At 67.6% G+C, this 18123-nt stretch overlaps 2 protein-coding genes across 6 annotated transcripts; one reads left to right on the forward strand and one right to left on the reverse strand.

Annotated features, from left to right (window-relative positions):
• Positions 1-867: 867 nt before the first annotated feature.
• RAP1GAP (RAP1 GTPase activating protein) lies at positions 868-10672 on the forward strand. 3 transcript variants are annotated; one of them, XM_068915874.1, is made up of 22 exons: positions 868-956; positions 2308-2375; positions 2478-2525; positions 2625-2663; positions 2739-2924; positions 3587-3681; positions 3784-3862; positions 3943-3996; positions 4089-4172; positions 4262-4362; positions 4454-4583; positions 4672-4827; positions 4924-4995; positions 5078-5164; positions 7325-7471; positions 8021-8089; positions 8192-8301; positions 8368-8466; positions 9698-9797; positions 9890-9998; positions 10083-10165; positions 10261-10672. In XM_068915874.1, the coding sequence occupies exons 3-22, from the start codon at positions 2487-2489 to the stop codon at positions 10267-10269; spliced, it is 1848 nt and encodes a 615-aa protein (XP_068771975.1). In that variant the 5' UTR covers positions 868-956; positions 2308-2375; positions 2478-2486; the 3' UTR covers positions 10270-10672. The 3 variants fall into 3 exon arrangements, with proteins under 3 accessions (XP_068771975.1, XP_068771973.1, XP_068771974.1); XM_068915872.1 differs by having other exon boundaries at positions 8021-8301; XM_068915873.1 differs by lacking the exon at positions 2308-2375 and having other exon boundaries at positions 924-956; positions 8021-8301.
• A 159-nt stretch (positions 10673-10831) lies between these two features.
• ALPL (alkaline phosphatase, biomineralization associated) lies at positions 10832-17882 on the reverse strand. 3 transcript variants are annotated; one of them, XM_068915875.1, is made up of 12 exons: positions 17700-17882; positions 16650-16828; positions 16445-16564; positions 16124-16239; positions 15577-15751; positions 15090-15265; positions 13084-13227; positions 12904-12973; positions 12679-12813; positions 12402-12593; positions 12179-12298; positions 10832-12052 (listed from the first exon to the last, which is right to left on the reverse strand). In XM_068915875.1, exons 2-12 carry the CDS (start codon positions 16705-16707, stop codon positions 11793-11795), a joined length of 1566 nt encoding a protein of 521 aa, XP_068771976.1. In that variant the 5' UTR covers positions 16708-16828; positions 17700-17882; the 3' UTR covers positions 10832-11792. The 3 variants fall into 3 exon arrangements, with proteins under 3 accessions (XP_068771976.1, XP_068771977.1, XP_068771978.1); XM_068915876.1 differs by having other exon boundaries at positions 16650-16758; positions 17700-17868; XM_068915877.1 differs by having other exon boundaries at positions 16650-16742; positions 17700-17812.
• Between the last annotated feature and the right edge of the window lie 241 nt (positions 17883-18123).

The following is an 18123-nucleotide window of genomic DNA, read 5'->3' on the forward strand; positions in this document are numbered from 1 at the left end:
GGCACGGCCGCGTGTCAGCCTCGCCGTTGCCGCTGGCCTGAAGAGCGGGTGAGAAAACGTCTCCCTGCGCCGGCAACCTCCCCTCCGTGGTCTTGCCCGGCCACGAGGCGACGGTTCCTCAAGGCTCCTGGGGCGGTGGCAGGGGACGCTCCGGCCTGGCTCCCCCGAAAAGCTAGGGGTGGCCTCTGGGTGGAGGGGGATTTGGCTGGGGCAAAGCCGGACCTGGCCCGGCGGGGTGCAGGAGCCTGTGTCCCGGTGCCTGGGGGAGGAGGGGGCCAGGGGCACCTGCGAGGGGGCATGGGGCACTCCAGGCACTCAGGGAGGGAGGAATGGGGCACCCCAGGGACCCGGGAGGGGAGGGATGGATGGGGCACCCCAGGGACTCGGGGGGGCTCAGGGAGGGGGCACCCCAGACACTCAGGGAGGGAGGGAGGGATGGATGGGGCACCGTAGGCGCTCGGGGGGGTGGACGGATGGATAGGGTACGGCAGGTACTCCGCAACGGAGGGAAGGATGAAAGGCTGGAGGGAGGGAAGGCTGGAGGGACGCCCTGGGAGCCCAGCACTAAGATGGCTGGGTGGGTGCGGGGTGCGGGGCTCGGTGGCGGCTGCCGGGGCCGGCGGAGGCGGAGGTGCTTTGGGGGGGGCGGCGCCAGGCCCGGGCGGCGGAGGCGGCAGCGGCGCTGCCGTCCCGGTGGTTCCCGGTGCCGCTGCCGCCCCGCCCGCACGTGACGCACCCGGCGGCGCGGCCCGGTTCGGCTCCGTTCGGCTTCGCTCGGCTCCGCTCGGCTCCGCTCGGTTCGGCTCCGCTCGGTTCGGCTCCGCTCGGCTCCGCTCGGCTCCTCTCGGTTCGGCTCCGCTCGGCTCCGCTCGGTTCGGCCCCGCTCGGCTCGATTCGCTTCGGCCCCGCTCGGCTCGGCCCGGCTCCGGCCCGGCTCCGGCCCGGCCGCGGCTCCGGTAAGTGCCCGACGCGGCGGCTCCGGTGACCTTCACCGGGGGGAGGGGGGCAGATGCTGCGGCCGCGGAGCGGGGGCGGCCGGCAACGCCGCGGCCCCCCTCAACCTGTCCCACATCCCTGTCCCCCCTCCTTCTACCTGCCCCACATCCCTGTCCTCCCCTTGTACCTGCCCCTCAACATCCCCGCACCGCTGTCCCCCCCCAACCTGCCCCCCAGCCTGCCCTCAATCCCCCTATCTGCCCTACCTCTATCCCCCTCTGCCCCCCCTGCCCCCCCCACACCTACCCCCCGTCCCCTCCTGCAGCGCAAGCTGCCCCCCTGCGTGCCCCCAGCCCGGCCAGCCCCCATAGCGCTCCAGCCTGCCCCCCTGGGGCCCAGGTCGGCCCGGGGGCTGTGCGCACACCCGGTGGCAGGGTGTCTGCCTGCGGGCTGTGCGCACACCGGGCAGTGGGGTGTCTGCCTGGAGGCTGTGCGCACACCAGGCAGTGGGGTGTTTGCACAGGGACTTGTGCGCACACCGGGCAGCAGGGTGTCTGCCTGGGGCTTGTGCGTACACTGGGCAGTGGGGTGTTTACCCAGGGGCTTGTGCGCACACCGGGCAGCGGGGTGTTTGCCTGGGGGCTCATGCACACCCCCAGGCAATGGGGTGTTTGCACAGGGGCTCATGCATACACAGGGCAGTGGGGTGTTTGTACAGGGGCTCATGCGCACACCGGGCGGCAGGGTGTCTGCCTGGGGGCTGTGCGGGGCTACCTCGGCGGTGTCCGTGTCGGTGTTGGTTCCAGCGTCAGTTCCGATGTCGGTTCTGGTGCTGGTGGCGGTGCCGGTGCCGGTGTTGGTGCCGGTGTTGGTGCCGGTGTCGGTGCTCGGCGCGGCAGGCCCGGCCGCTGTCCATGGTGCTGCGCGGTCGCCGGCAGAGGGCGCCCCTGCCGGGAGGGGGCCCTGGGTGCCAGGCGCTGTACACGACTGGCCATAGGTGTCACGAGTTTGAGCGGCCTCTGTCCCAGGCGCGGCATCAGGTCTCTCCTCCTCTCCGTGCCAGGCACCAGCTCCGGGCACCGCCGGCTCCCTCCCAGCCCGGTGCTGCTCTCCGTGGGAGCCGAGCGAGGCAGCCGCCGGGGTTGGCGTGCCTGGCTTGTGCCGGCCAGCAAACGGCAGCAAGTAGTAATTTGGGTGAATGCCATCATTAGGCTTCAGGGGTAACGCTGCCACAGGAGTAAGGGGACCATGCTGTTTCTCCATGCCGGTTGGGTTTTGGGGCAGAGGGCAAGGTGGCACTTGGCCACCAAAGGTGGAAAGCCGAGCAGCGCCGGCGGGATCCAGGCTCGCCCACCTCTCCTCTCCCCTCAGGAAGGGCCATGGGCCGCCCGGGCCCCCCCTGAGCCACCTAGACGCATCCCACTCCCCCCGACCCCACGGTAAGGCCTTGACGCAGGAGGGCACCCCGGGAGGGGGACCCGGCCCGCTCGAACGCAGGGCCGGCAGGCCCCGGGCACCCACGGCCCCCTTGCCTCCCGCAGGGAAGCAGAATGGCCGAGCCGCGCTACGCCTGCCCGCCGCCTCTCAAGGTAAGGGGGGGAGTGGACTTGTGCACCGGGGGGCCACCCATGGGTGCACCCTGGGAGCGGGCACGCGGCCCTGACGCCCTCATCGCCGGTGTCTTGCAGACAGAGGAGGATTACATCCCCTACCCCAGCGTCCACGAGGTAACGCTGACGGTGGCGCGGGTGCTGGGTGGGCACGGGTGCTGCCCAGGCACCGACTGCCGCTGCCGGCGCTAGGTGCTGGGCCGGGAAGGGCCGTTCCCTCTCATCCTGCTGCCGCAATTTGGGGGCTACTGGATCGAGGGCACCAACCACCAGCTCAGCGGGACACCCGTCCCCAGCCCCCCGCCAACACCCGCCACTCGCGCCAAGCTCGAGTGCAACCACACGGCCAAGATCTACCGCAAGCATTTCCTGGGCAAAGTGAGTGCTGGCACCCACGGGTGCCCTGGGCCTGGCTCTCTGTGGGGGTGGGGGAGTCCATAGACATGGGTGCCCATTGCATGGGTGCCCAATGGACATGGGTGCCCATAGCATGGATGCTCCATGGGAATGGGTGCTCCAGGGGCAGGGGAACCCCGTGACATGGGTGTCCCATGGGCGCGGGTGCTCAGGAACTTGGGGGTCCCATGGGTGTGGGTGCTTAGAGATATGGGAGCCCCACGGGCATGGGTGTGCATGACATGGTTGTTCCATGGGAATGGGTGCTTCAGGACCATGGGAACCCTGTGACATGGGTGTCCAATGGGCATGGGTGCTCCAAAGGCATGGGAACCCCATGACATGGGTGTCCCATGGGCATGGTTGCGCATGGCCTGGGTGCTAGGTGGGAATAGGTGCTCCAAGGGCATGGGAACCCCAAGAAAAGGTTGTCCCATGGGCACGGGTGCTCAGGGACACAGGGGCCCTGTGGGTGTGGGTGTGCATGGCATTGGTGCTCCAGGGGCATGGGAGCCCCACGATATGGGTGTCCCATGGGCATGGGTGCCCAGCTGGCACATGTGCCACAAGGCCCCCCCGGGCAGTGGGTCCGGCGGCCCGTGGGAGGTTGCCCCCACCCTGAGGACTCTCTTCCTGCCTCGCAGGAGCACTTCAACTACTACTCCCTGGACGCTGCCCTGGGCCACCTCGTCTTCTCCCTCAAATACGACGAGCAGGAGCACCTCCACCTGCTGCTGCGGTGAGCGGGGTGCCACGGGGCACCGGTGGGTGCCGGGGTGGGGGGTGGGAGGGAGGGGAACCTGAGCCCGCCGCCGCCGCTGACGCCTGGCTCCCCGCGCAGCACCCGCGCCCGCACGCTGCACGACGTGGTGCCCATCTCCTGCCTCGCCGAGTTCCCCAACGTGGTGCAGATGGCCAAGGTGGGGGCCGCCGTCCGCCCCGCGCGCCCCTGCCCTGCCCGCAGCCCCCACCCCCTCCCCACCTTGCTTTCCTCCCCTAGCTGGTGTGCGAGGACGTCAACGTGGACCGCTTCTACCCCGTGCTCTACCCCAAGGTGAGCGGCGGCGCCAGGGAGGGGGAGGAAGGAGCACCCCGGGGTGCCCCTGGGTGCAGCGCGCCGACGCGGCCCCCTCTCGGTGCCCGCAGGCCTCCCGCCTCATCGTGGCCTTCGACGAGCACGTCATCAGCAATAACTTCAAATTCGGCGTCATCTACCAAAAGTTGGGCCAGGTAACGGGGTGGCGGCAGTGGGGTGGGGGGGGGAGCAGCGGCGTGGGTGCCGGCGCCGGGTGCCGACGCCGCGCCGGCGCCCGCCGCAGACCTCCGAGGAGGAGCTTTTCGGCACGACGGAGGAGAGCCCGGCCTTCGTGGAGTTCCTCGACTTCCTGGGCCAGAAGGTCAAGCTGCAGGACTTCAAGGGGTGAGCGAGGCGGCGGGTGCACCCCCCCCCCAAACGCCACGGTGCCCACCGGGCCTCAACCCCCCCGCCCCGTCTCGGCGCCCCGCGGCAGGTTTCGGGGCGGCCTGGACGTGACGCACGGGCAGACGGGCACCGAGTCGGTGTACTGCCACTTCCGCGACAAGGAGATCATGTTCCACGTCTCCACCAAGCTGCCCTACACCGAGGGCGATGCCCAGCAGGTAGGCAGGCGGCCCCCCCCCCGCCCCGCCACGGCCGGCCCCGTCGCCCCACCGCCCACCCGCGCCTCTCCTCTCGCCTCCCCGGCAGCTGCAGCGCAAGCGCCACATCGGCAACGACATCGTGGCCGTCGTCTTCCAGGACGAGAACACCCCCTTCGTGCCCGACATGATCGCCTCCAACTTCCTGCACGCCTACGTGGTGGTGCAGCTGGAGCAAGCCGGTTCCCAGGGCACCCTCTACAAGGTACGGGGAGCCCGGGCGCCTGGGTCCCCCTCGCCCTGCCCGGCTTCCCCCTGCCTCGGTTTCCCCCGCCGACACCACCGCGCGCCCGCGCTGCAGGTCTCCGTCACGGCGCGGGACGACGTGCCCTTCTTCGGCCCTCCGCTGCCCGACCCCGCCGTCTTCAGGAAGGTGAGCGGTGCCGGGCGGGCGGCACGGGCGGCGCGGGGCGCTGCGGGCCTGGCACCCACCGGGCCGCCTCCTCGCCTCGCAGGGCCCCGAGTTTCAGGAGTTCCTGCTCACCAAGCTCATCAACGCCGAGTACGCCTGCTACCGGGCCGACAAGTTCGCCAAGCTGGAGGTGAGCCCCGTGCCGGGTGTGCCGCGGGTACCGCAGCTGCTGCGTCCCCGGCGGGTGCCGTGCCTGGTGCGGGTGCCGTGCGCGGTGCGGTGGTTGTGCACGGTGCAGGTGTTGTGCATGGTGTAGGTGCTGTGCCCACAGTATGCACCATGCATGGTGCAGTTGTTGTGCACGGTGTGGGTGCTGGGCCCGGTGCAGGTGCTGGGCCCACAGCATGCACTGTGCACGGTGCAGTTGTTGTGCATGGTAGAGTTGTGCACAGTGCAGTTGTTGTGCATGGTGTGGGTGCCGTGTCTGGTGCAGGTGCCGTGCGCGGTGCGGTGGTTGTGCACGGTGTGGGTGCTGTGCCCACAGCATGCGCCGTGCACGGTGCGGTGGTTGTGCATGGTGGGGTAGTTGTGCATCTGCAGGTGCTGTGCCCAGTGCAGGTGCTGTGCCCACAGCATGCACTGTGCACAGTGCGGTTGTTGTGCATGGTAGAGTTGTCCATGGTGCAGTTGTTGTGCACAATGCGGGTGCTGTGCATGGTGCAGGTGCTGTGCCCACAGCGTGCGCTGTATACAGTGCGGTGGTTGTGCGTGGTGCGGGCGGTTGGGCACGGTGCAGGTGCTGTCCATAGTGCAGTTGTGCATGGTGTGGGTACTGTGCATAGTGCAGGTGCTGTGCCCACAGCGTGCACTGTATACAGTGCGGTGGTTGTGCATGGTGCGGCAGTTGTGTGCAGTGCAGCGGTTGTGCGTGGTGCAGGTATTGTCCAGGGTGCAGTTGTGCCCAGTGCGGGTGCTGTGCCCACAGCGTGCGCTGTATACAGTGCGGTGGTTGTGCATGGTGCGGCAGTTGTGTGCGGTGCAGCGGTTGTGCGTGGTGCAGGTATTGTCCAGGGTGCAGTTGTGCCCAGTGCGGGTGCTGGGCCCACAGCGTGCGCTGTATACAGTGCGGTGGTTGTGCATGGTGCGGCGGTTGTGCGTGGTGCAGTGGTTGTGCGTGGTGCAGGTGCTGTCCATAGTGCAGTTGTGCATGGTGTGGGTACTGTGCATAGTGCAGGTGCCGTGCCCACAGCGTGCACTGTATACAGTGCGGCGGTTGTGCGTGGTGCGGCGGTTGTGCGTGGTGCAGGTATTGTCCAGGGTGCGGTTGTGCCCAGTGCGGGTGCTGGGCCCACAGCGTGCGCTGTATACAGTGCGGTGGTTGTGCGTGGTGCGGTGGTTGTGCGTGGTGCAGGTGCTGTCCATAGTGCAGTTGTGCATGGTGTGGGTACTGTGCATAGTGCAGGTGCTGTGCCCACAGCGTGCACTGTATACAGTGCGGCGGTTGTGCGTGGTGCGGCGGTTGTGCGTGGTGCAGGTATTGTCCAGGGTGCGGTTGTGCCCAGTGCGGGTGCTGGGCCCACAGCGTGCGCTGTATACAGTGCGGTGGTTGTGCGTGGTGCGGTGGTTGTGCGTGGTGCAGGTACTGTCCATAGTGCAGTTGTGCATGGTGTGGGTACTGTGCATAGTGCAGGTGCTGTGCCCACAGCGTGCGCTGTATACAGTGCGGTGGTTGTGCATGGTGCGGCAGTTGTGTGCGGTGCAGCGGTTGTGCGTGGTGCAGGTATTGTCCAGGGTGCAGTTGTGCCCAGTGCGGGTGCTGGGCCCACAGCGTGCGCTGTATACAGTGTGGTGGTTGTGCATGGTGCGGCAGTTGTGTGCGGTGCAGCGGTTGTGCGTGGTGCAGGTGCTGTCCATAGTGCAGTTGTGCATGGTGTGGGTACTGTGCATAGTGCAGGTGCCGTGCCCACAGCGTGCGCTGCATACAGTGCGGCGGTTGTGCGTGGTGCGGCGGTTGTGCGTGGTGCGGCGGTTGTGCGTGGTGCAGGTATTGTCCAGGGTGCGGTTGTGCCCAGTGCAGGTGCTGGGCCCACAGCATGCGCGGTGCAGCGGTTGTGCGCGGTGCGGTGGTTGTGCGTGGTGCAGGTGCTGTCCAGGGTGCAGTTGTGCCCAGTGCGGGTGCCGTGCATGGTGCAGGTGCCGTGCCCACAGCGTGCGCTGTATAGAGCGCAGCGGTTGTGCGCGGTGCGGCGGTTGTGCGCGGTGCGGGTGCTGCGCGCCGCGGGGTCGCCGTGCGCGGGACGGGGGGCCCTGCCGGCGCCCGGAGCCGGGCGCGACGCGGGTGCCGCCGCAGGAGCGGACGCGGGCGGCGCTGCTGGAGACGCTGCACGAGGAGCTGCACGCCCACAGCCAGGCCATGCTGGGGCTCGGCCCCGACGACGACCGGCCCGAGAACGGCGCCGGCGGCACCGCCACCGGCGGCTTCTTCGAGTCCTTCAAGGTGAGGCCGGCCCGGGGGGCGGGGCCACTGCCAGCCGGACCCGCCCCCTTCCGCCCCGCCCGTGCCCGGCCACGCCCCCCTACCGCCCTGATTGCCTGGCCCCGGCCCATTTAGCCACGCCCCCTCAGACCCCTCATTTACACGGACACGCCCACTCCAGCTCTGCCACGCCCCTTCCTGGGGCGAGCCACACCCCCTTCGTTCTGCCCTCGGCCCCGCCCACCCGAACTCGGCCCCGCCCACTCGGTCTCGGTCCCGCCCCCAACCCTGCCCCTTCTCCCGCAGCGCCCCCCCACCTGCGCCAACGCAGCCCCGCCCCCTAGGCACTGGCCACGCCTCTTCACCCCAACCCCGCCTTCTTTTCCACCCTACGGCCCTGCCCACCTTAAAGCCCCGCCCCTACCGAACCCTGAGGTCCCACTCCCATTCACGTCCCCATACCTGAGCCCGCCCACCTCCCCTGCGGCAAGCCCCGCCCCCTGTTTCAAGCCCCGCCCCCACCCCCCTTCACCGGGGAGGGGTGACGGGTGATGGGTGCTGCCTCACCAGTCGCTGCTGGTGCCCGGGAGCCGGCGCGGACGCCGCGGCAGCGCCATCGGCATCGGCACCGTGGAAGAGGTGGGTGCCTCCCCCCACCCCCAGCCGCACGTCCCCCAAACCGGCATGTCCCCTCCTGCCCCCTCCCCAGCACCTCCCCTGAGCATGCGACGCTCCCCCCAGGCCCTGCTGGTGCCCGGCAAGAGCCCCACACGCAAGCGCCCGGGGCCCCTGGGCTCGCGCCGCAGCAGCGCCATCGGCATCGAGAACATCCAAGAGGTGCAAGAGCAGAGGTGGGTGCTGGAGTGCGGGGGGCCGGGGCGCCCACCGCCCTGCCCACTCGCACCATCCTCCGCCAGGGACAGCCCACCCGGCGCCACCACCCCCGGCCCCCCGCCACCCGCCTCCCAGGCCTCGTCCACGCAGAGCTCCCCCGAGATGCCCACCGCCAGGAACAGGTTGGGGGCACCGGGGTGGGGTGGCAGGGGGACGTGGTAGCACAGGGTTGGGATGGCACTCGGATGGGATGGCCTGGAGACATGGTAGCCCAATTGAATGGGGCAGCACTCAGATGAGGTGACCTGGAGACATGGTAGCCCAATTGGATGGGGTGGTACTCGAATGGGATGGCCTAGAGACATGGTAGCCCAGTTGGATGGAGTGGCATTTGGATGGGATGGCTTGGATACTTGGTAACACAGGTGGATGGGGTGACATTCAGATGGGATGGCCTGGAGACCTGGTAGCAGAGGTGGATGGAGTGGCACTCGGATGGGATGGGATGGAGACCTGGTAGCAGAGGTGGATGGAGTGGCACTCGGATGGGATGGGATGGAGACCTGGTAGCAGAGGTGGATGGAGTGGCACTCGGATGGGATGGGATGGAGACCTGGTAGCAGAGGTGGATGGAGTGGCACTCGGATGGGATGGGATGGAGACAAGGTAGCGCAGTTGGATGGAGTGGCACTCGGATGGGATGGGATGGAGACAAGGTAGCAGAGGTGGATGGGGTGGCACTCAGATGGGATGGGATGGAGACAAGGTAGCAGAGGTGGATGGGGTGGCACTCAGATGGGATGGGATGGAGACAAGGTAGCCCAGTTGGATGGAGTGGCACTCGGATGGGATGGGATGGAGACATGGTAGTATGGGAATGGGGGGGGGTGACACTTGGATGGGGTGCTTATTGGATGGGATGGCATTTGGATGAGATGCCCTAGAGCTATTGTAGCCCAGTTGGATGGGGTGGCATGGGATGGCCTGGAGACATACTTGCATGGGGATGGAGTGGTCCAGAAACAGTGTGGCAGAGGGGCATGGCATCAGGAGGACGTAGGGGGGGCACGGGGACATTGTGGCATAGGGATTGGGTGGCACTTGCCTGGAGTAGCACAGGGACAGGGTGTCACGAGGATGGAGTGGTCCAGGGTCAGGGTGGCACGAGGGTAGCAGATGGACAGCATGGCATGGGGGCAACACAGTGGAGGGATGCGGTGGCACGGGAACGGGGTAGCGTGAGGACGAGGTGGCAGGATGCAGTAGCACAGGGATGGGGTGGCTTGGGTGGGGGGTGGGATGGCATGGGGGTGGCATGCAGCCAGGCCGGTGGCAGGGATGCAGCGGCACGGGGACGTGGTGGCACGAGGCCGGCGTGTCCCGGACCCGGCATCCCAGGACGTCCCTGCGCAGGGTGGAGAAGCCGGAGCCGCCGCGGGATTTCTCCCGCTCGTCGTCCAGTGCCAGCAGCTTCGGCAGCGTGGCCGAGGAGCCCGAGGATGCCGCCGATGCGGTAGGGCCGGGCGCGGGGTCAGGGTCCGCGGGGTCAGGGTTGAGGGGGGAGGCACCCACCCACCCGCCGGCTCACCCCGGCTGTGCCCGCAGGGGGGCCGCTCGCCCGCCGGGCCGCCCGGCCAGCGCCTCCCCTTCGCCTGCGGCACGTGGCTGGACGACGGCCGGAGCGCGGCCACCGGTGGTGGTGGCAGCTCGCCAGGTAGGCCGGGGAGGGGGGGGACAGCGGAGGGGGGGACAGTGGGAGGACATTGGTACCCCTCACCGCCACCCCTGTCCCGCGCAGGCACCCGGCCAGCTCCCGAGCCCGCCTGCCCCGAGATCAAAATCCAGCTGGAGCGCCCCGCGCCGCGGCACCCGCCGGATAAGGTGAAGGTGTCCCCACGCTGGGGCGGGGGGGCGGAAACCGAGGACGTCCCCGCGTGGCACCCGCTCACCCCCTGTCCCCTCTGCTCTTCGCACAGGGCTCCTAGTCTTCCTCGCCGGGCGCCGCAGGGGGCCGGAAGACGGCTCGGCCCCCCGCCTTGGGCTGCCACCTCGCTGTCTCCCGCCGCTTGTCCCCTTGCTCGCGCGCCATTCCCCACGCCAGGACACGAAGCCATCGCCGCCGGTGCCGGCTCTCCCCCCCTCCCCTTCCAGCCTGGCTACGTTTCGGGGGTCCCTCCCGCAGCGCGGGAATTCACCCGTCCTGGGGGTAGCGCCAGACAATCCCCCCACCCCAACCCCGCACCGAAAACCCCCAATCCTGCCCCAAACGGGCGCAGTGGGGCGAGCCGGCGCCGCTGGCCGGCCCGTGCCCGCCGCCGTGCCGCGACATGTAAGTATTTAATTTCGGGCCGCGCGTGTCACGGGAACACGCCGCCGCCGGTCGCCTCTTTGCTTTCATTCCTCCGTCTCCCTCCCCTTTCTCCTTCTCTCTTTTATTTAAAGCGGCTCCGGCCGCGGCGCTGCGTTTCGGGGGCTGTTTTTCCCCCGAACCCGGCCGGGCCGTGTTGGTGTTTCCGGTGATGGATGTATAAAATAAAGGTCTATTTATCACTACCAAAGGGCAACGGTGCGGGCGGCACCAGTGGGTCGCCCTCCCGGCGGGGAGCGCCGGGCGCCGCCAAAAATGAGCGGAAAAAAAAAATATATATATATAAAAAAAATTCTTCTTTTTTCGCTCCAGAAGCCGCAGCTAAAGCGGGAGCCGGGACTTGGCTGCCCAAGCGAAAACCGCGGTTCGGGGCCGGTGGGAAAGTGGCTGGTGGCGGTCGGTTGTGGGGGGGGGGGGGCTGCCCGAGACCCCCCCCCAGCCCTTGGCAGCGCCTGTGCGCGCCCCTCCGCTCCGGCCCGCCGACGTTTGCTGGGTTAATGGTGAACCGACGCCAGGGCTGGAGAGAAAGGGGCTTCGCCAGCCCCTTTTTTTGCCGCCGGCGCTGGGTTGCAGGTTGGGGGGGGGGAGACAGGACACACGCTTTGCAAACGGCGTGCCGTTCGCATGCACGGGGTGCTGTTTGCAGCCGGGGGGGGGTGCTACGCGTACGCGCCGGCGGGGGAGCCTTCTGCAAACGCGCAGGGGTGCCACGTGCGCGCGCGGGCTGCCGTTTGCAACCGGAGAGCGCTATTTGCGCGGCGTAAGCGTTGGCAAGCGGGGAGCGGCCGCGGCTGCCCGCTCCCGTACCGCTGACCCGGCGGTGCAAGCGGCGGTCGCGTTTCCTTGCATTCACCCCGGCTTCCTTCCGCGCTGCAGCGGCCTGGGGTTGCGGGGGGGGGGATGATTTTCGGGGCGAGAGGTCGGGCCGGAGCGGGGCCGCCAGCACCCCGTGGGATTTTTTCCTTTTTTTTTCCCGCGCTCCCGCAGGGCGGCTGCCAGCCGGGGGGGGGGAGCGGAGCGAGGCTAATGATAGGGGAGGGAAAAAAAAATATATATATATATTTACAGAGGCCGTGCAATTACTGCCGGCTCGAGGGAGTCTTCCTTCTCCCGGTGGGCTGCGGGAAGCCTCGGGCGCTTTCAGCAGAGGAGGAGGAGGAGGGCGGCGGCGAGGAAGGCCGGGAGGAGCGGGGCCGGCGCGGCGGCGGCGTTGGCGTCGCAGTGGGCCCGGTTGGGGCCGATGCAGGCGGCGTAGGCCATGGCGTGGGGGATGTAGTTCTGCTCGCGCACGCCGTGCAGCAGGTGGGCCATGGGGCCCTTGGCGAAGACGGCCACGTCCTCGCCGCCGTGCGTCTCCTGGCGCAGCGGCACGGCCGCCTGCGCCTGGTAGTCGGCGTGGGCTGCGGGGAGGAAAGAGCCGAAACGCCCGGCGCCGGGGGGGTTTAGCAGCAGCGCTCGTCGGCCCGTTGCCTTGGGGAGGGGGACGCGGCCGAGGTGAGGCCGGGGGGGGGGGAGGCACCGCTCACCGAAATCCACGGTGGAGACGTTCTCGCGCTCGCCCGCTACCATCTTGTAGCCGGGGCCGTTGCCGTAGAGGATGGCGGTGAAGGGCTTGCGGTCCACGTCGCTCTGCATCGGCGCCAAGCCTGCGGCAGGCGCCGTCAGCGCCGTCCCCCCCTTTCTCCCGCCCGCCGCCTTTCGGGGGGGGGTTAATTTTTTTTTTGGGGGGGGGGGGACGGAGGAACCTACCGAAGATGGGGTTGCCGCGGGGGGTGTAGCCGCCGAAGGTGAAGACGTGCGAGTGGTCAGCGGTGACGACGGTGAGCGTGTCCCGCGGCGAGGTGAGGCGGGCGGCCAGCCCCACGGCCCGGTCCAGCTCCACCGCCTCGTGCAGCGCCTGCTTGGCCTTGCCCTCGTGGTGGCCGTGGTCGATGCGGCCCCCTGCCAGGCCGCCCGTCACCCCTCCGGCGGGCCCGTGTCACCTCCCTCTCCGCCTCCCCCCCCCGTCACCTCCTTTCACACCCACCTTCCACCAGGAGGAAAAAACCCCGGGGGTTTTTCTGCAGCATGCGGATGGCCACGGCCACCATCTCGGTGAGCGACGGGTCCGTCTCGTTGTTCCTATCCAGCTCGTAGATCATGTCGCCGGGCTCGAAGAGGCCTGGGGAGGGAAGGCGGTGGGGGTCCGCGGCACGTCGCGCGCCCGGGGTACCCCGCTCCGGCTCGGTGGCTCCAAACAACCGTCACTCACCCAGGAGAAAGTCAACGCGGCTGAGGTTGAGCGCCAGCAGCTCCCGCCGATGCCACACGTAGCGGGCGACCTGCCGGAGCAAAGGCATCCGGTTCCCCACGGAGGGCGGGGGGGGGGGGGGGAAATCTCAGCGGGGCACTTTTTTTTTTTTTAACCCTCCCAACCCGAACGCCCCGTTACCTTGCCGGCAGGTTTGCTGTCGTGCCAGGCCTGGACGAGGTCGCGGCGGTCGAGGCGGGTGCCGCGGTGCCTGTCCTCGCCGGGGTACTCCACGTCGCTGGTGTTTTTGGGGAACATGTATTTCCGCCCGCCGCCCAAGATGACCTGCGGGAACCCAGGCGGGGATGTCCCACCCCATCCCGTTAACGGCGCTCGTTCGTTAAGGCTCAGGAAAAGCCTCCCTCCTCGGGCTGCTTCCCGCGGGGTCGTTTTGCCAGAGCTGAGATTTTTTTTATTTTTTTTCCTCGCCGCCCACGGGAATTTGAGCTTCAAGAGGAGGGAAACAGGCACCGCGGGAGGCAGCCGGCAGCGGGACAAGATGTCCAGGAAAACCCTGGCGGGCGGCGCGCTGAGCCGAGGAATCTCACCTCGCCGGGCTCGAAATAACCCTACCTCAATCCCTATTAACGACACCAAGCAAAAACCACCCAGGACGAAAATATCCACCTCCGAAAGCCCGGCTGCGGCTTTTCTTTTTTTTTTTTTTTCTTTTCCCTCTTCTCCGTGCCGGGGAAACGGGGGGCCGCAAGGGATGCTCCGCGCCGGGGTCCCCGCGTGAACCCGCCGCCTCGGAGCCCCGTCCTGCGGTGCAGGCTGTTTGCTTTGGAGCGCCATTTATTTGCCCACTGTTATTTATAACCCAGCTGAGATTTTCTCCCCCCGCCCCTGCCTCAGCTCCTTGCAGAAGGTGAATTACAAAGCTGCAAAACAGCAACACCAAAATTATTAAGGGAAGAAGAGGGAAAAAGGGAAAAAAAAAAAAAAAAACAACCCTCTCTTCCCCGCTATATAATTATTTCCAGTCCTGGGACAGAGTTAAAATTATATTAAAGGGAAAAAAAACAGAAGAACAGCCTATTAAACAGCTAAATAACAGGCTTCGATGTTTTGCTTTGGGGCTATTTTGAAGTACAGAAGCATATTTATTTACAGGGCTGAATTTCGGCTCAAATCCGCAATGAGGGGCAGGACTGGGGGGAAAACGCAGCCTTTTTCGGGGGAGCAGAAGCGCAAGGAAAAGTTTTACGTCTCGCTGCCAAAGCGGGGCCAGCCCTGCGCGAGCCGGGAGTGCCTTGGGGATGAGCGCCTCAGCCTGGCCCCCAGCCCTGCCTCCCCAGTGATTTTTGGGGGTCCCAGCCCCATGTCTGCCTCTGGGCTCAGCCTTGCATCCCCCCAGGAGTCCTAGCCCCACATCCAGTGGGGGTCCCAGCCCCATATCCATCGATGGGTCCAGCCCCGCATCTCCTGCGGGTCTTGGCCTCCACATCCATGGAGGATCCCAGGCCCACATCCACTGGAGGTCCCAGCCCCACATCCCCTGGGGGTCCCAGCCCCACATCCCCTCAGGGCTCTGGTCCTGCATCCTCTGGGGATCCCTGCCCCACATCTCCTGGTGGTCCCAAGCCCGCATCCCCTGGGGGTTCCATTCCCACAACCATCGTTGGTCCCAGGTCCTCATCCATCTGTGGTCCCTGGCCCCACGTACACTGCTGATCCCAGCCCCACATCTACTGGGGGTGCCAGGCCCGCATCTCCTGGTGGTCCCAGCCCTGCATCCCCTGGGAGTCCTGGTTCCACATCCACTGAGGATCCCAGGCCAACATCTCCTGATGGTCCCAGCCCCACATCCCCTGGGGGTCCTGGTCCTGCATCCTCTGGGGGTCCCTGCCCCACATCTCCTGGTGGTCCCAAGCCCGCATCCCCTGAGGGTCCTGGCCCCGCTTACATTGCTGATCCCAGCCCCACGTCTCCTGGGAATCCCAATCACACATCCATCACTGCTCCCTACCCCGCATCCCCTGGAGATTGCAGCCCCGCATCTGCCCCCAGTCCTGGTCCTGCGTTCGCCAGTGTTGTCAGCCCTGTTTCCCCACCGTCAAAGCCCTGCATCTTCCCACAGTCCGGACCACGCATCCGCCGGGGGTCCCGGCCTCCGGAGGTCTCAGCCCTGCTGCCCCCGGCCCTACCTCGATGTTGGGGATGTTTTCCACCAGCTGCCGGGCGATGTCCTTGCAGCCGCCCTCCAGTGCGTCCGGGGGCATCTCGCCGTCCGAGTACCAGTCGCGGTTGGCCGAGTGGGCGTAGGCGGCGCTGGGCGTCGCGTGGGTCACCCGCGTGGTGGTGACGATGCCCACTGACTTGCCTGCACCGAGGCCCAAGAAACGCTGGCAAAAAACCGAGGTCGGCCACGCGCGACGCCCGCCTTTGGCTCGGCCTCAGGCGCCACCACCTATGGCGGGCACAATCCTCGCGGCAGTGCAAAATGCGGCGGTGCAAAGGCGAGATTTTGCAAAGCAGGGAATTTTTTTTTTTTTTTTTTTGCAAGGAGGCATCTTCTCGGGCAAAAAACCACCAACTCCCCGCGGTGCCAAATCCCCTTTGCCCGGGCCAAAGGTTTGTGAGAAAGCGTGATACCCGCCCTCCCATCCCCCCATCTTTTCCTCGGCAGCTCACCTTCGTCCTTGGCCCAGCGGAGGATGGACGTGACCTCGCGGCCCTTGGTGGTGTTGCATTGGTCGCGGGTGACGCCGGCGCTGACGCCCACCGTGCCCTCGTTGGCCTTAACGCCGCACAGGTAGGCGGTGGCGGTGCCGGCGCTGTCGGGCACCTGCGCGTTGGTGTTGTAGGTCTGCGGGAAACGGCAGGGGGGTTTTTCCCACGCCCGGGGGCAGGGGGAGTTTGCCAAGAAAAGAAAAAAACAATCTCTTTTTTCCCTTTTTCTTTTTTTTTGCCCTGCAAAATAACGTTTTTGCAAAGGCGAGGCGGGGGAGCGGGACGTGCGGCCGGGCTTCCCAGTTCCCACAGTGGAGGAGGAGCGCCCTGGCACGGCGGCCCTGTCCTGCTGCCTGTGACCTAATTTCAGGGCCGGCCAGCGGCCGCGGTCAATGGCAGGGGACGGAGAGTTGAAGGGCAGGGGGGAGATGAAGGGGGGGACACCCTGCTCGTGGCCCGTCTCCCCCGCCGGGAAATTTGGGCCGGGGGCCGACAGCGAGAGGCTCACCTTGGAGAGGGCGACGTAGGGGAATTTGTCCATCTCCAGCAGGCTCTCCTCGCCCTGGCCGTTTTGCAGCTGCCCTTTGAGGATGCGGGCGGCGGTGACGGTGGAGACGCCCATGCCTGCAAGGGTGAGCCAACCCCCCCCCCCCAAAACCCTCATGAGCCACCGCAGAGACTGGGCAAACTCGTGCCGCGTGCCCTGCTGGCCACACTCCCGTTGCAGGAAAAAACACAAAACAAGAAAAAAAATCAAAAAAAAAAAAACTGCTTTTGGCTCGAGCCTCGGCGGGCCGGGTGCCGGGGGGGGGGCGGGGGGGGTGCTCACCGTCGCCGAGGAAGAGGATGAGGTTCTTGGCCACGTTCTGGTTGAGCTGCTGGAGCCGCAGGGCGTCGCGCAGCGTCGCCTGGGCCTGCTGCCGCCAGTACTCGGGGTCCTTCTCCTTCTCTGCAGGCGGGCGCAAAGCCAGGCTCAGCGGCGGCCGGGCAGCACCCGCCGTCACCCTCCCCCGTCCCCCCAGAAACCCACCTACCAGGCACCAGCGAGGCCAGGCACAGCTCAGCCAGGAGGACGAGGAGGAGAGCCTTCATCGCGCCCCGCGGCGCTCCTCTGACCTGCCGCCGTGCTGGGGGGGGGGGAAACTGAGGCACGGGGTGGGGGGTGGTGGCGCCGGTGCCCGCAGGTGAGCGAGGGGGCTCGCGGGGTACTGGCCTGCAGTTGGGCAGCAACAGCTCTGCTACCTGTCTGCGTCCCTGTCGTATGTCCCTGTCCCATTGCATGTCCCCGTTGCATGTCCCTGTCCCATTGCATGTCCCTGTCCCTGTTGCATGTTCTTGTCTCTGTCACGTGCACCTCCCTATTGCATGTCCCTGTCCCCGTTGCGTGTCCCTGTCCCCGTTGCGTGTCCCTGTCCCCGTTGCATGTCCCTGTCACATGCGCACATCCCTACTGCATGTCTCTGTCCCTATTGCACGTCCCTGTCCCATGTCTGTGTTCCTGTTGCGTGTCCCCGTCCCGAGTGCATGTCCACATCCCTATTGCATGTCCCTGTCCCTGTTGCACATCTGCGTCCCTGCCGCACGTCTACGTCCCCGTTGCAATCTGCCTCTCCAGCACCGCCACATCCCCGTGGCACGCGTGCGCCCCTGTCGCGTGCCAGAGCCCCCCCTCGCCCCTCCACCGCACACCCCCACCGCCTGTTCCTGTCCCCGCCGCACATCCCAGTCCCCGCTGCACCTCCCCGTCCCCGGCGCGTGCCCGTGTCCTCGTCGCACGCCCGGGCCCCCGTTCCACCTCGGTGTCTCCGCCACGTGCCAACGTCCCCGCTGCCCGCCCGCGTCCCGCGGCGCGCCCGCATCCCCACCCCGCCTCCGGCTCCCCACGCGTGCCTCCTTCCCACGTCGCCCTCGCGCGCCCGCGCCCCCCTGCCCGTCCCCGCCGCAGCCGTGCCCGCGCCGTCCAGTCCCCGCCAGCCGGCGGCGAGGGCCCCGGCGAGCGGCGGCGGAGGCAGCAAGGGCCGGAGGCCGAGCCGGGCTGGCGGGGACGGAGCCGGGCAGGCAGCGGTGGCCGGGGGGGTCCTTACCGCTGGGCGTCGCGCGTGGGAAAATCCCGCCGGACTTTCCCGCGCCCGGTGCCCGGCGTCGAGGCGCGCGGCCCTGCTCGGCTCTCGGCGAAGAGGACGGAGCCGGGGGGGCCAGCGAGCCCTTAAATCCCCCCCCCCCCAACCCCAGCACCCTGCCTTCTCCTCCTCCTCCTCCCCTTCCTCCACCCCTCCACCCGCCTGCCAGGAGAGGGGGGAGGACGGCACTGAACCGGGCTTACTGGTGCCCTCTGCCGGGTTTTACTGGGAGCACTGGGAGCACTGGGGGGGCTTGCTGGCACCCTAGGGAAGGACGCGCCACTCGGGCGGCGGATTTTGGTCGCTTTCTGCCCCAACAGCCTCCGGCGCGGGGCAGCGGCGGGGAGTCTCGGGTGTCTCCTCCGGGGCTGTGCGGGGCTGGGGGCGG

The sequence above is a fragment of the Struthio camelus genome, chromosome 21, assembly GCF_040807025.1.
Source record: "Struthio camelus isolate bStrCam1 chromosome 21, bStrCam1.hap1, whole genome shotgun sequence".
In the NCBI taxonomy this organism is placed as follows: Eukaryota; Metazoa; Chordata; class Aves; order Struthioniformes; family Struthionidae; genus Struthio; species Struthio camelus.